General features: G+C 40.2%; 1 protein-coding gene across 6 annotated transcripts in view; it reads left to right on the top strand.

Moving 5' to 3' along the window:
* Positions 1-1,768: 1,768 nt before the first annotated feature.
* Positions 1,769-17,341, top strand: part of LOC127064709 (uncharacterized) — a 200,599-nt gene continuing 185,026 nt past the window's right edge. The window contains exons 1-2 of one of the 6 annotated variants that reach the window (XM_050996167.1): positions 2,487-2,881; positions 2,962-3,967. In XM_050996167.1, the coding sequence (XP_050852124.1) occupies positions 3,610-3,967 (358 nt within the window). In that variant the 5' untranslated portion in view covers positions 2,487-2,881; positions 2,962-3,609. Of the gene's footprint in view, positions 3,968-17,341 lie in introns of all 6 variants that reach the window. The other 5 variants (XM_050996171.1, XR_007781776.1, XM_050996166.1 and 2 more) reach the window with 5 other exon arrangements.

Raw genomic sequence — 17,341 nt, 5'->3', positions numbered from 1 at the left:
TGCAGTGTGCGTTTCGTGCGATAGTAATAAAACTATGAGAGTGGGGACGTCGAATGGGCCGGAGTGGGGACAATAGTGTATCGTACAGGGAGCTTGCGCGCCGCATTGCACGGCCGCAGTCGAGTCATTATGCAGGTACTGCCTGTCACTTTGGCTCGTCGTGACCGCAGACCGACGTCGCCGATTCGAGTTCTCTCTCTTTTCGTTTCCCCTCTTGTTCACCCTCATTCTCCTTCTCTCTTCTTCTCTCCCCCCCTCTCTCTCTCTCTTTCTCTTTCTCTTCGTTTCTCACTAGCTCTCTCTTTCACCCAACGTTCCAGCGATTCTATCATTGATACCATTGACGAGTCATTGAATATGTTATGATGTCATTAACGATTCTTTTTGACGTACGATCAAAGGTAAACAAAGATCAGGAGAAACTTGCTCGATATACGAGTTAACGTTTGAACAGAGCTTAATCCCCCTTTTCTCGGGTTAAACGAGCATGAAAAAAGCAATCGTTTCTCTTTTGACACCTATGGAAAATCCTTCTAATATTCCCTTCAACGAAATCTAGTTTTACCTTTTTAATCTTTATTCATCCCTCGTCTTTTTAATCGAGATCGTTATACGATAAAATATCGATCGGAACAGTTTTCTTTTCGTTATAAAATTATACATTTTTTGTTTTTTAATTTGATGCATAACTTGCTTTTGCCTTTTGCAATCATCGTGTATAAGCTCGGTGTTTTCCTTACAAATAGGGAAGGATTGACGGTAACGTTAATAATATATTGTGGATGCGATCGAACGAGGTCGATTGTTTAGCTAATTGGATGCGATATGTGGTCACGCAAAAGTGCATCGATATTATGTTTCGGAGGAATCAATATGAGTACTTACGTATAAACGAGTATGATCATATTCCATGGAATGTCATGGTTCAATGTAATTCAAATTGAATATCAGGTGAAAGGATGGAAGAGGAAGGTTTGTGGAGAGGAGGGAAAGGGGAAAATCATAAATCGTCAAATCAACGAAACGTTCCCAATCTTTTTATAGGATCGAATTGCGTGACTGGCACGTTCTGACCTTTAAGATTTCTTTTGCAAGGTCTATTCGCGCATATACGGATATTGTATGTCCACGATGCTTCTGTGTATATACGTGTTAGTATAGAAGCTACTGATTCACGAGTGGCTCGTTTTACTGGCACGGTCGGGGTTAGTCCGAGCAGTGGTTGGCTCGTACTACTAGCATCCGTGTCCTCGTCTCGGTCAAAGGTACTATCGATCTTTTTTTCTCTTTCTCTTTTTTCCTTTTTAATCACTTTCGACCGAACTGACGTAGTCCTCACGGATTACGTCCCGAGTCGATGAAATTGAGAGCGATAGAAATCGGCCGAATGAAATTTTTCTTGACGCTTATGTTCGTTTCGTTCTCCTAATTACATTTATCTCGATCACCGCATTAAATATCATACAATAAAATATAATAAAATACTATACGGAGTGTTTCGTAATATCTCTATCTGTCTGGTGAAATTAAATCAATTTTATAAAAATGTTCAAATATAATATATTCCAATGATATATTTAATTAACAATAAAATTAAATAATCTGTTATTATATTTAGTAAATAATATAAACTAAAATAATTAATACTTCATTTGGCTAACGACGTGCTTGTAAAAGTATATTTTTCCTACCTTCATTTACATTAAAACAACTTTTTAATTATCTTCCTTAACATCTTTAATTAATTAATACGTAAACTCATAGTTTCCTTCATCGGTAACATCGTTAAAAATCGATTTTCTTTTTCATAGATGCTTAGATAAATAAAATCGTAGTATCGAAAGAGAAATAGCACTCGAGAGATCATCTTCACGAAGGTATCCTTAAAGGCGACCTTCGGTCGGCCATTGGTGAACTCTCGATCTCCGACCTTTTCGAGTAGTAAAGTTCGAACGGTGATCCAAGTTGGAAAGTACGCTACTCGAAAGGGCGTATTGGTCGAAAGAAGGGCTACCGGGCGAGGAGGTGAAGAGGCGAGCGTACGACTTCCGCGTAAGCGACCTCGATAAAAGGGGTCTCGAAAGGAGGTCAGCTCTTTCTTCCTGGCTGTGGCCGGCTGCTGGCCGGGGGTTAGTACGTCGGTTCTCTCTCGGAATGACTCGGTTTCGTTCGTCGACGTTCGTACCTCTCTCTCTCTCTCTCTCTCTCTGTCTCCCTTTCTCTTTCTCTCTTATTACAGATACATATACACGTATGTCTTTCTTTCTCTTATCACAGACGTGAGAGATAAATATCTCTCTCTCTCTTTCTCTCTCCGCTTTCTCTCTCTCTCTTATTACATATATTTCTCTCTTTCTCCCTCTTCTCTCTCACTCTGTCTCTCTCTTTCGGTTGCGCAGGGGATGGTGAAGAGGGGTCGAAAGAAGCAGGGGTTGCGCGCGCGACGCCGCAGGTATCGCGCGCAGGAGCCATCATGTGCCGACGCCGGCAGGTGGAGGTGGTGGTTGAAGGTGAAGGGTGGAGGGGGTTCTCGCACGGCGGTTCTCCCTCGTACGCTCGGCGGAGCCGTCGTCATTGGGCGTCGGGACGTCGCGACGACGCTCTTTTCCTCTCTCTTTCTCTCTCGTACACTATTAACACGCGCGAACACACTTACTCTCCTTCTCCCTTTCTCTCTCTCTCTCTCTCTCTTTCTTCCTTCGTCACTACTTATCTTCCTCTGCCCTTTTTTTCTTATACTCACCCAGCCTGTTTCTCCTGCCCTCGAACGAAGGCGATCGCGCGCGCGCTCGTCGAACGTTTCCGCGCGCGGATAATCGTTCTGTGCCGTGTCAGTTCGCGAGGAGCGTTCGCCGGTGCACGCGCGCACGTCAACGCACCAGTGCGTCCTTGGCTCTTCGTTTTTTCGGAGCCGTGTGTCATAAAATATAAATATATATACACACACGTCTGTCTGCATAGGTACACATAGGTAAACTGCATACGTATATTTTCCCTTCGATAGTTCGACGCGGTGGTGTCTTACCTATTTCAATTCGGATAAAGCGTCGACGAATAAACGCGAGCCTTTTTACGTTTTTCGTTTTACGTAACGTGCGTGCGTAAGTGCAGCAAAGTTCGCGCGGGCTTAGATCGTGTATGTGTGTGCGCGCGCGCGCGCTCACCCGCTCGTTCACCCGCGTGCGATTCCTCGAACTCGTTCAAAGGCCCGCACGCGGTTTTCTTCGATTGGTGTATTGGAAATTATTGAAAATATAATATAATAGTCGATCGTTCGATTATGACCGTCGGTTTTTGTAAGGATCGGTGTCGATGAATCATCTAATGGGAGGGAAAAGTCTTCTCGTCGAGTTCGTTAAGAAGGATGCCGGTTTTCGCCTAGATAGTCCTTTGGACATCGGCGATATATCGTGACAAGTGGAGGAGGACCTATCGCAGGATGGGACGGACGACGTTGCGAGGATCGAGCGACGAAGGACAGATCGTTGTTGTCGCCGTCGCCGCCGTCGCAGCCGTCGTCCTCGAGAGGAGACATTCGAGATTCGAAGAGAGGATCGCGATCTGGAAGTTCTTCGGGAGCGGTTGAAACCAGTCGCGAGAATTTTACGGATGAAGTTCGAAAAAGAAGCTGGAAGGAAAGAAGAAGGAGGTGGTGGTGGTGGAGGAGGAGGAGGAGGAGGAGGAGGTGGTGGTGGAGGAGGAGGAGGTGGTGGAGGAGAAGGAGAAGGCGAGGATCACCTTCCGAGAGGAAGGACGAGAGGACGAGTCATGTCACATGTCGTTCCTATGCTTTTGCCACGTTTCGCGCCAATCGCCAAGCTACTCGTTGCGGCGATCCTCGTGCTCTACTGTTGTGCTAATCGTTTCGCTCGTGCTAGCGAATTCCCCGAGAGAGAATGCTGCGTCTTCCCGTTACCCGAACCAACCGGAAGATCCACGGCCGCGCCTATACCAACCGGCAGAAGTGGTGAGTTTCGTTCCATTCTTCTCACTGAACATCAACCAACTTTGCGCTTTAACAAATAAGTACGGACCGACTTGCAGCTACGTCAAATTTTATAGCGAGTCATGGTTCTACGATATATCGTTACTTTTATCATTATTATGTTACAAAGTACCTGTTTTTAACATACGAAGCATAAGAAAAAAATAAACGAGAACTGTCGATCGCCCGTCATGCAGAAAGTTATAATGCAGAAGTTAAACTTAGTAACCGTTGACGTAAACTACTACGTACACGTTCCTAACGCGAAACGAATACATTTTATGCCTCAATCTTTATGGACGAATCATGTATAAAAAATTCCTTTGTTCTATAACGATCCACATATGTCTATTCTATACTGCCTTCGGATAGTATTGGTTTCGTATTTTACTATATATCATGTTTTATATCAAATTTAACTTCGATCATCGATTCGTCTTAACCGAGGTAATCTTTTCATCGTCATGCATTAATATCATTAAATTTCTATGTTAATGTAGTTCAAAAAGCAGAGAATATATATTTCACTGTCGATCGATAGGAAAATGTCTTTCACTGAATTAAAAAGGTGGAAGAAAGCAGTAAAGTAGCCGAAGCGACGGAATTACGATAGAGCGGCTGGTACTAGCGGTGTCAGTCGTGAACTTCGCTCGAGGTTACGCTTGATCGAAGATTATACGTTGTGTATAGCGTCGAAGAAGTTTTGGCGACGGACGTTGTTTATATACCACGATGGAACTCTCTCTCTCTGTCTTTCCCTTGTAACGAATCGTTGTAGTACATACACAGTAACATACATAGGGTGAGACGCTTAAAACAAGGCGCCCGAACGTCTTTTACAGATCTCGTTAACAAAATAGTTTGATCGAAGATTTTCATTCAGAGATTAAACCCTCTTTTTCTTTTTAGACGAGCCTACTCGTTTAATATTTTTTTCTTCTATCTTTAAATCGACGAACGAAAGATATTCCGATGGTTTGTCTTAGATGCTTCACCCTATATAGTGTATCGCTTCAACCACGCGACGCTGCTCTCGAAGTGGGGTGTAAGTAATGAAAACCGATCAACCTTCGGCTCTCCGTGCACGATGTTACGTCGTTAGCGCGATAAATGCTCGGATAGAGAGCTTTCCTTGTGCTCCCGCCCTTTCTGAAAGATCGTAGGAGGGTGTTATCATTTATAACGTGGTATTGCAATGGTTTATGATAATTATAAATGATCTTCGCGTTAACGTGAAGCTCCAGTGATGAACGTTGTAGAATCGTGAACGTGTATCGATTCTAAGCTGGTTTTTCTAGGATATAAGAATAGAAGATGAGAATTATAAATCCTTAGAAATATGTATTACTTTTCGAATTTTTCCAAGTATTCGTAAGATCGCTGATTAATCGTGAAAAAGAAAAAACGACGTACGAATGGACGAAATATTTCGTAAGTATTATATTCTTTAAAACTCGTTGATCACGAAATCCGTGCGATGTTTTTTTTCTTAAACGTGGTCAGTAATATTTCAACTCTTTCCCAAGAGAAGAAAAGCCGTGCATGCTGGAAGAATAATCTGTAGATTTGTTTTTCCTCTTTTTCCTTTCCTTTCCTCTGTTACCTTCTTTTTTTCGTCACGGATGCGAAAGTGCAGAAGGAGATGAAGGCGTCCAAGCATTTAAAAGAAAACACCGTCAAAGAATAAAAGCGAGCACGAAGTAGAGGTGGATAAGGAGACGGTAGAAGGCTATTTGTCTGTGTCTATTCGTGTGTTTGTGTATATCTCTGTATGCACCGAAGGGTCACGGAGATGCTCTCCTCGCTTGGTGGCATGTCTTCGTGTATCTTAAACGTCGCAAGACGACTCGTGGCGGTGATGGAACGAGAATAAGTATACGCTGACGAGAGAGAGAGAGAGAGAGAGAGAGAGAGGGGGGGAGATGGATAGAGAGAGAAGGCATAGAAGATAAATTAATACTACTAGGCGTACGAGAGAGATGTAAAAAGAAAAGTGCTAGAAGACAGCGAAAGAGAGAAAGAACGAGAGAGGGAGTGAGAAAGAGAAGGACCTAGAGATAAAAAACGAAGCAAAAAACGAGGGATAGAATAAGCAAGAAGGAAGGGGATAAAAAAGTGGCCTATTGACGTTAAATCGTACGGTGAGGCGCTTTCAAACGTCCCCGCTATTTTCATGCGACCTACTTTGCGAGCCGCCTCGTAACGAGGTTGCTTTCGAACAAATTCAAAGTGCCTTCAAGTTGGTATTCCGGCTCGTTCGCTCGGCAATCCCGGAATTTTTGAACGAGCAATAACGTTGCGTCACGTGCCTGCGGGATTTTTCGCGTCTGTATTACGCCTGGCTCAATTTCACCCATACACAAACGTCGCGTCGCACATCTTTCGCTTCTACCCTTTTTTCCTTTCTTTTCTCCCTCTTCTCTTTTTTTTTTCGTCGACCGGAGACGTGTTCCTTCAAAATGGGTCGGCGCGAAGACTCGTTAGTCTACGACGACGACGACGACGACGACGATTAATCGTCGTCTCCGAAGAACGGTCTTGGTCTTTCTAGTATAGTAAGCGTTCACCCGAGTCTTCGTGTCGTACTCCTTACCTCGGCTATGCGTAAACAAGAAACGTTTGTCGCGTCTCTTAGCGTGCTATTAATCATTATAATGCCAACGGGGGGAGGTAGCATAATGATTCCTATGGTACACCGGCATTACGGCTATTAGCGCTTAGTCCTGTATGCACGAATTACTGAACCAACGGCATACCGTTAGCCCATCGTCAGAATTTACTCTCCTTATACACGACGTCTCGAGATTTATCGTCTCTCTTCTCCTCTCGAAGAAAAGCGTAACTTTGGCATGTGCATAAGTAAGTGCATACATTTTCGATTACAGAAACATTCCATCTGGTTCTAAGGTTCATTAATTTTTTTTTTCTTAAAACAAACAAGCATTGTATATCTACCCGTGTACAACGTTACACGGATAATTCCGTTATTATATTTTCTTCTCGTACGTCGAATTGATTATATGCAATTATATAGACTGATACATCTCTTATTTTATTCTTCGCGTAAGTCATGTTATTCGATTCTCATTATTTCAAGCTCGACGAATTATTTGAGAAAGAACTTTTTGCCGTTGTCGATATTAACGAGTTGAAATTCGTGCCACGAACGAGATCGAGCCGTCTTTCGATTTATCTTCCCTACTTGACCCGGTTTCATTTCTTTATTTTCAAATGCCACTCGAGGTGTTTCCTTTTTCAGAATTATCATTGCTGCCTGTATATATCATCGACAAAGAAACCATGAGACTTTCCGCAATTTCTCGGAAAAGTAGCTAATTAATTGGTCATCTAGTTATCCCTTCCCACCTCCGCTTTCTCTTCCGTTGTAATTACAAGAGAGAGGGAGAGAGAGAGAGAGAAATTATCAATTAATTCGAGAGTCGTTTTCCCGTGACATCGACTAGATTTCCCTTTATTCTACTTCGCATTTTTTTCGTATCGACGTTTTTAAAGCAATCCTCCAGTTCCATCAATTTGAAAATATTCGTATTCGTTCTCTTTCAATTAAAACGCATAATTGCAATACACCTTAATAATAGTTAGACCGTAAGGTTAAATGGCACTTATAACGCCATTAAATATCGTTCGTTTTCTCATAATTTGAGATTCTCCTACTTACATTGTCTTTTTATTTTACCTTCAAACAAATCTTTTATTAAAATCCAATTTATTTCATACCTTTCCCTCTTCTTTTCTTTTTCTCTGTCTCTCATATCGTACTAAGAATAAAATAGTAAGAAAGTGAAATACGAATACTATTTTCGAACGTTCTAAATATAATCCTCCCCTTTACGATAGTTACCATCACTTTTTCATCTTCATTCATCAACAATATGGAGACGACGTTTAGATGGCATTTAATTTGCAAAATATTCTCCACATTACCGAGAGATTAATAATAGTGCTCGTTAATCATTACGAAAGCAGGTCTCACGTGTTCACGTGTTCGCACAGAATCAACTCGTACAGCGACATCGTCCATGTTCATAAACAAGTCTACTGGCTGGAATTTCTTCTACGATGAGAGAGTGAAATAAAGAGAGAGAGAGAGAGAGACAGACAGAGAGAGAAAGAGAGCAAAAGAAAGAGAAAGAGAGAGTTTCTCGGCTCGGTTTTTCCGTTATTTAAGCCCTTCTTCTTCTTCCTAAGCGTGTCTTCGTAGAGCATGCGCTTTCGTCGGAACTTTTTCACTCGGCGAAAAATGTTTACCTTGCCTTCGCTTGCCTACTACCTACTACTACCACTATCACTGTGCTCTTTCTCTCGCTTTCTCTTTTTCTTTTTCTTTCTCTTTTTCTTGCATACATACATCCTCCTCTGGCGACGCCTCGAGACTTCTAGAATATATTGCCGACTCAAAAATCAGAAAATGTCGCTACGTGTCTACGTAAAAATCAAATTTTCGTCTGGAAGCACTGTGAGGGAGCGTTCTCATACGATAAACGTTACGTTCATCCCTCTATCTAAATACTCTAAGGAAATGCAAAGGATTTCCTTAGAGTGAATTAGAAAGGCTGTCTTCTACAGCCAACGGTATTTTGGTATTAATTTAGTAAGTAGTACATGTCAGGCATTAACCAGACACCGGTCTTACGTTTCACTCGTTAATCTTTCCCTTATGCAAGTTATAAAAGGTTGACGTGGTTCATAAAGCTTTTCTGAAGAAATATTACGCATATAAAGCATATAAATTCATAAGTGGTAGAGTATGATATTGTAAAACGCATTTTAAAATAGATAATAAAAATGAGAATGATATGTAGATGAGCCGGTTATAAACATTTTTGGTTATTTTCCTTACCTCACTTTATGTTTGTTCCCCCTTTTTTTGCTTTTCTCCCCTTTTCTATACTTTCTGTAACGTCGAGCGAAAGATTTGGAATAAGTATTTTCACTTCGCTCTTTACGATATCTTTTTTTCTCTTTTTTTGAAATTTTGTCATAATACTTTGGCGTTACAAGATCTCCGATGATTTTGGTTTCGTTCGTCGTCAGTGATATCGGTACACCGTAACACAGACCCATGGCTGATCCCTTGAAATTCAGTGAAATCGCCCGATGTTTCCAACGAGCGTCGAACCCTTATTATAAAGCAACGATGCAACGTAATACAGAGGTGCCGCGTGTACCACGAAGAAAAGAGTAAATAACGCTCAGGAAACCAATATCGACAAAGCTCCAGAGACAAAAGTTTCCTGACCGAACTTCGGGTTAAAGAGCAAGCGGCAAAATTGTTATGAGAATGATGTAAAAAAAGAAATGAAGCGCGAGACATACGGATACTTAGAAATTTAATAATATATTAATATTTACTCGGTCCGTCCACTCCACTCCATCCTCTTTTCAAGGATAAACGATTGTTTTATCAAAAATGATAAGACGTATTTGTTAACAATTATTCGCTTTCTATCGTTTAAACTATTTCCATTTATTTGGAATATGGGGTTAATAATACAGTAGTAAATAAGAGTAAGAAAGAAACGTAAATAGTCGACGTTGCATGCTCGGTCGTTATAAGTTATTTCGAGTCATAGTGGGAAACGTGTATGCGGTTGACGTAAAAAGATAATGATGAAAAGTTTTAATCGATGACGTATAAAGTAATCAGAAAGTATAAGAACAAGGATGAGGGAGGGAGTAGAGAAAGAGAAAGGTAGTAAGAAAGTCTACCTTGATTTGGAGTTTCTCTTCGGTACACGACATAAAGTTTCGCCCCGTGGACATGTACGAGTCCCGAAAGCACGCACGCGAAAATGTTTCAACGCTTACAAAGTCGAGGCAACGACGTTGGCCATTCGTCTTTTATCGTAACGTCGCTGACTGAAATAAAATTCTCGTTTTTAAGGTCTCTAATATATTTTCGGATAAAAATAGTGCCGGAGGAATATCGAATTTTCGTATTTTATGTAAATACGTATATAGGTTAAAGCGCATTTTTAACGTCGATATGAACGACCATACAAAGAGATTCGTTAGGGCTTACGAGTAAAATTCGCGTAAATAAATTACGCGAGTATTTTCACGTAGAAGAGAGATTTTCCATGGGAAAAGCATCGAATTCCTCGGACATAGTATAGCGTAAAGCGATCATTTTCTGGACCGCTATCCGTTGATCACGTAAATCCGTATACTGTAGCGCTGAGTTATGTTTGCGCTGCGCATCCGCCGACGCGTGAACATCGTTTGCATTCACCTGCAAAGACACAAGCACATCCGGTAGAGCGGTCGGAAGATTGGCAAGTAAACGTACATGAAACGGTGGATATGCGATTAAGCATTCTCGATGCATTCGCATCGTTGCAATCTGTGCGAGTGCCTGTCTGCCTACTGCTGCTGTTGCTACTGCTTCTACCACTGTTGGGTAATCAAACGCGATCTATCTCGCGCGAAATGCGTGACCATCGCGTACCAATCCCAAAACGATGAGAGTACCTTCGACTTTTCATATTTCGAACGATAAATCAAGGATTCTCGAGGGCTGAGAGAAAGGAAGAAGAGAAAAAAGAGACTGGACAAGGACTTAATCGCGAGTCCCAGACGGCGAACGGTAAAAACTACTCGAGATTCGTAAAGTTTCTCTCAGGTAGAGTAAAATCGGTAAACGTTTCGAGTGTTCGTGAATAATAAATCATAGAACGGTCGGAGTAGGAGCGATTTAGACCTATAAATCCTCGAGCGTTCGTCCGATGAAATATTTTTAAAGTTCTTTTCCCCTCGCTGCGATCTTAACGATTTGCTCGGTAGTCGAGCCCGCGAGCTATTTTACCTACATACATTTTACCATTCGCGACGATTCCACGAAATATTATTTAGGTAAGTCTGGCTAATATTTTAAATAGTTTATAGTATAGCCGATTCATTAATATACGATCGGTAAGTAGAAATTATTGATGTGAATATCATAATTTTGATGCTACCTTCAATTTAATTTAGTTAATACTGTTTATTCGATATATTTTTTCATTCTTTTTTTCATTCACGTTATCTATTAATTTGAGTTAATTGGTATACTCTGGGAACAAATCACGTCATTAAATTGATTCAATTTATTCGATCATTCAAGTGGATAGAATTTCATAATACCCGTTACTTATATGCATTTGCTAATTAATCGTTTACTTTTAGCGGGAATACGTGAAATCGTAGTTTATACGATCAATCTTTCTGACTCTCTATTAACCATTTAGCTCCAAGCCAATTTGATGATTTTACGAAAATATAATATTTTATTTAAAAACGCTATTCTAGATCTCATAATAAAGTATTGTATATCTATTCTTTCTTCGTTCGTACGTATACGAGTCAACGTGGTATGGATTGATAATATCTTCGGGAGATCGAAGTTACTCTCTTTGAAATTTTTCGAGAATTTGATGAATTCCAGTTGCGGTACTCCTAAAGGAAAGAAGCACGAACGGCGACTCAAAGGTGGAAGAAAGGTAAGGCGTTGAACGATGTCACGTCGTCGTGAGGCGAGCGAAACGAAAAGAAACGAATGGAAGGGGAGGAAAAAAAGAGAGAGAAAGAGAGAGAGAGAGAGAGAGAAAAGAAGGAGGGGGTGATTCCGATCGAAGGCCTTGACGAGAGTCGCATATTTTTATTCGCTGCAGCGAAGGTGCAACGGTAGCAAGATGAAAGGGAAGAAAAAGGTAGGAAGGAAGGAGGGTAGGGATCGAGTCGGTGCAGGGGTTGTTCGACACGAAAGCTCCGTGAACGAACGCGTTCGCAGGCCTTATCGCGAAAAAGGGCCTACCCTTCCAACTCCTGGACTCTCTTGGCAAAGATCTAATCGTTCGGTGCTTTCCTTCGTTCTCTGCTCGGCTGCTCGATTCTCGTGCTCGGTCTTGCGTTCTTCGAAGGCTACCCAAGTTAACCCTTCCTCTCTCATACTCTCTTATTCGTTAGCATCACTACTACACGTCTCTTTCATCGTAGGCTTCTCGCCTAACCAATCGTTGACCTAACATAGCCGACCGTTTACTGCCGTCCTGAGGCCGCCGTCGTCTCCTTACGACCACGACAACGACAACGACAACGACAACGACAACGACAACGACAACGAGGACGACGACGATGACGAGGAGGTGGAGCTGAAAGAGGAAGGGGAAAACTGCGAGTTTACACGCCACAAGGTGGCCCGTTAATGTTAGCACGCAAGGAAAAGCTTAAGGGCTTGCCTTTCCACGAGAAATGCCAGTTATTTCAATGGAAGTCGACTGTCGAATCGAAACTCTCCGTTCGATCTCCAACATGTCCTTACAATTTATATTTTTACTACCGACATATTTTATTTAATAATATTTTTCTATACTTTCCTAAGATACGTTTTTCGTTTCTTTCTTTCCAGATAGTTCATTACCTAATATTCTCTCTCTCTGTAGGATATTTCATAATATACACATATAGAAAATATTCTTTCCAGATAGTTCACTCCACAATATTCTTTCTATACAGGATATTTCATAATATATAGCAAATACATTTACATTTAATTCATTCATTAATTCATTTGTAAAGTTAATTCGTATTATACGTCGTTGAAAAATTTCACAGAACTTATGCATACAATGTTTAGATAAGTACAAACTTCCTGCATTATTTTTCTGAAATGGAATTGTTCCATTAAGTTATTGAACACCCTGTATACTTGGTATGGCACTCGAAAGTCGATCGATGACCGAGTCGCACTCGAGTCACCATCTTTGGCTTTCGCTTTAATTAGCACGTCGCATCTTCGCGGGATCCGAAGATGCAAGAACGAAGAAGTCGAAGAGCCTTTAAGATGTCGTCTAGCTAACGCGTTTAATAACCTCTGGTGAATGCGTAAATGAAAATGTACGCTCTCTCGCAGTCATTCTCTCTCTTTCTCTCTCTCGTATTCGTTAATGCGACGCTAATTCGATGGCATTACCGGTGAACTGCCATCGAGCACTTTAATGCAGTCGTTCCGACGACATGCGATCGAATTTAAATCCCTTGCATATAAGCGAGCCATTCGCGCTTACTCGCATCTACGTAGAGAATATAGAATCGGATCGAGCTGTCTCGTTACGTAGAAAATTTCATAGGGATTACATAGAACGACGAATTCGATCCGTGAATATTTGTGATTTTGAATCTTTCGACGAGTTAAATTCGATTATAATCTCGAATATAGAATGAGTTATAAAAATCTTAAGATTTTCACATATATCATTTATATACTATCATTTACTTTGTGATAACTTACACGAATTATTCAAATTAGATAAAATTATATTTCTGGTTCTGTCACGTCAATATTGTTTATATAATTTAAAAAAAGTTGCTATCTAAGCCCGTTTTTTCTATTAGATCTCTGAATCTCGCATAACGCGATTAATACAACGTTGAATATCTATAGAGTCGCTTGTAACGTATATAAATTTGTTAAGATAATAAATTGTTTCTTGATTATGAACATGTTTGAAAAAATCAATATACGAATTTTTTTTTTATTCAGAAAGCATATTATCATTTTTCCGTACGAGTTACTGAACTCAATCGTCTACTAGTGGTTCATACAATGTTGATGCGAAATCTCGATGAAAAGAGGATTTGAACTAGGATCGCTTCGTGTGATCACCTTTGTGCACTTTCTCGAGAAGTTTAACGAAGCTCGATGATCGAACTATTGTAGGAAAGAGCATGAGAGAAACAGAGAGAGAGAGAGAAAGAGAGAGAAAGAAAAGCCATTACGAAGCACGAGCTGGTTTCTAGGGGATACTTCTGTTAAGTACGTATAATGAGTCTGATACGTGGGAATAAATCGAAACATTCGAACGTAGATATATATTATAGATACATACATATATATATGTATATACACACACATTTAAACGTAGACGAAAATATTTTATCACAGTGAAATTGATGATCGTAACTGATAGAACAATCTTTGGTGTAGTCTATAGCAGTACTTACACCTCGAAAACGATAGAAAAACTCTTCGTGCGTCGAGTATGATACTTGATACTGTTGCAATAAAGCTTTTGCAAGCGTACGTATATAGTCCACGTCGATGCCTAGATCGATTCGACAGATTCGATTTCTTTTTCTCGCCAATTTAATCGACGCACGAATGATAGATATCCCATACAGTCAGATAACGAAAATCATTTCTGGATGTATTTGTCAATTTTACATTATTCGAATCTTCTTTCAAAGTGTTACTTCGCAAATAATTTCGCTATTATCGAGGAGAACTCGACGATAACATAGTCAGTTTTTATAAACGTATCTCAAATCAAATGTAGGTTTACAACGGTTTCCGCAGCTAATAATAGAAGAACTGGGTCAATAGAGATACTCGAAATCGTAGGACGAGTAATACTAATGGCAAAGTAGAAAACGGGGGATGCAAATTGTCCTAGTTACAGAGAAAACACATTTGTATAACAATCGAAGTTTTTATAAAGAGAAAGAAAGAGCCAATCGTAAAACTTATCAGATTGTATCTCGATGCATTTATAGTATGTTATAGCATGTTATATGCATAGCTTTGAACATGTCGCGAATTAACGTGCATTATGGGTAACGTGACTTGCTCGAATGGCCGATCGGGAGAGTGGGGGCGAGTATATCGCGAGAGTTATAAAGGTATAGAATTTTCCGTTAATTCGACGGTATTAGGCCGAAGCTTGCACGACTCTCATTAATAGCGGCTCGTGTCGACGGATTAGCAAGCTTGAAAAGGATACAATGCGCGTAAACAAAGTCGGAACCGAAAGTTAAGCCAAAGCAGCTTGTCGATGCGATCAACGTGCATTTGCTCGTCAAATAGTGGTTTATTTTGTCGGTTTGTCATCACGGGGAAAAGAGCAGAGGAGGTAGCGTCATCAACGGCGTCATCAGCGGCACAGGCTTGCTCGATCTCATTAATCAACGTTAATTCGCAGTATTAATTGGCTCGGTGAAGTGTACACGCCGTGGACGATAACGAACGCGATCGTGCCGGTCTGTTATCTTACGTTGCTCGACGTCGACCATCCGTCAACAACGCGAATAAATTGTCGATTTCATATGTGATGCTAGCTGCTACCTTATTTTTTTGTAAATAACACTTTCTAAATGGAACATTTTTTTTTTTATCATTTTAACATCATTTCGACGAGTTTAAAAAATCATCGAACGTTAATATTTAATATACAATAAATATAGAAATATTAACATTTTCTGTCACCCGATACAACCTATATATTATACGATTATTTCTTTTTCTAATCACGTTCGTTGTATTCCATACCTATACAGTAATTGTGTTTCTTGTTATTTATATTTTTAGTCGAACAAACGTGATCGCAATTCTTTTTTACATCGTCATTTTGGCTCGAGATAGAACAGAGAGCTATTTCTACTTCGGGAACACGTACGTGGATACATAGGTATAGCGTATTTTAATGGAAATCCGTAGATGCGAGTTTAAAAGCGAGGAGTCGTATGGAAGATACACGATGTCATATGTATCGAAATAAATGGTATGTCGATCGCATAATCGCAAAAGACTATGGAGCAACGATGGTAACTTCGATAGCGACGTGTATCGGCTGCTGCTTCTCCATCCACCAGTAATTTATCTTGACCCGATCCACGAGTATGGTTTTATTGCCAATATATATCGTTGGACCTCCGGTTATTTTCCTAATCTGCATCCAACGCTCGATTCGGATCTGCAAAGAAGAGGATTAAGTTCGTTCGTTACGAAGCACGTTGATACTTTGTCCGTTTCCTTTCTTCGTACACACATACGAATAATATATATACAGAATCTTCATCAGAATCTTTCGATAATTTCATATTAAATGATACGATTTTGGAAATAAATCTCATTGGAGATTTCATACTAGTCGTTGAAAGTAATCTATGTCCAAAGAATATGTTTTTTTCTTTTTCTTAAGAATATAACGAGTCATATTTCTGAATTTCAACATTTTATTAATGAAATATATATATATATATATATATATATATATATATATTATATATATATATACTCTCTGTATAAGTATACATTATGTATATATAAGTAGATACGTACGTTCCAAGCATTGTACGTTGCTCAAGTGGAAAAACGTTTCCGCAGCTTCCACTCGAGCGAGCGAGCTTTCGAGATTCGTGCCTGTTGAGTCCGAGCGTTATAATCGTTGCAATTTTTTATTCTTTTCTTTTAGCACCGCGAGTTGGTCGCTCGACGAATTAGACTCGATGCGTTCGCCCATTTTCACTCGCTCATTTCTTTCCAACTTTTTTCGAGGGATTTGAAAGATTTAAAAGATGGGAATAATCTGTCGACGAGGTGAGTTTGAAAACGCGATGAAAATTTTTGAGAAAATGTAAACGTTATCTCTTCGATATATTGATATTTCTGAAAAAAAAAAACATATAAGGGAAAAATTACATGAAGGCAACGAAAGTACCTTTGGTACTTTCTATGAACGAGAATCGTCGAAGGGACGGTCGTGCTCGACTCGCCACGATCGATGTTCCGCACGAAAGTGAGGTCACGAGATTCCGTCGTTTCGTTTACAATTTTAGCCGTGCCGCCCAGGGAAATGAATCGCACGTGAGCCAAAAGACGGAGTGCGCAGAGGGAGTGAAAGGGAGCAGGAACAAGAGTAAGAAAAAAGGAAAAGGAATAAGTTGAAGCGGTGAAGGAGAGTAAGGGTAGAACGGGGGTGGCTGTTCCAACGATTTCGTGAGAATCAATACCGTCGAGCAATTTCATAAATGCTTTCGATGGAGCAGCTCGTGCTACTTTCCTTTTCTCTCTCTCTCTCTTCCTTTTTTTTATTTCTCTCTATTTTTTTCTTTCTTTCTTACAACGTAGAAGGCCAACGAGCATCTCGGCTCTCAAATATGAATATCGTGACATACAAATATGTAAGAAACGAGAAGAGACGAGACGAGACCTTCGAAACGGAATCGTATCGTTGAGAGTGTCATAAATGATGAGAACGATATCTCTTTTACGGTATCAGATTTCGATACCACGAGGAGATGCTCACGTTATTACGAGTTTTCTACGAAATGGTACGGAGAAAAAGGAATATACATGTATATGTGTGTGGGCGTCTGTGTTTGCGTGCATTTTTTATTTTTCTTTTATTTTTATTTATCGATAAAATTGACCTATTATGTTCCTAATTATGCAGTTAATTGGTACTTTTGTTTAATCGTTAGTGGAATAAAGGTTATCGTACAATGTTGTTTTAGTGTGTGTTTGTTGAAAGGTTGTGTGTATAATCTGCATGAAAATTTAATATCGATATACAAAGCATG

Source organism: Vespula vulgaris, chromosome 6 (genome assembly GCF_905475345.1).
Source record: "Vespula vulgaris chromosome 6, iyVesVulg1.1, whole genome shotgun sequence".
Lineage (NCBI taxonomy): Eukaryota > Metazoa > Arthropoda > Insecta > Hymenoptera > Vespidae > Vespula > Vespula vulgaris.
Note: the sequence above shows the minus strand (reverse complement) of the source record. Positions and strands in the feature narration are given on the sequence as shown.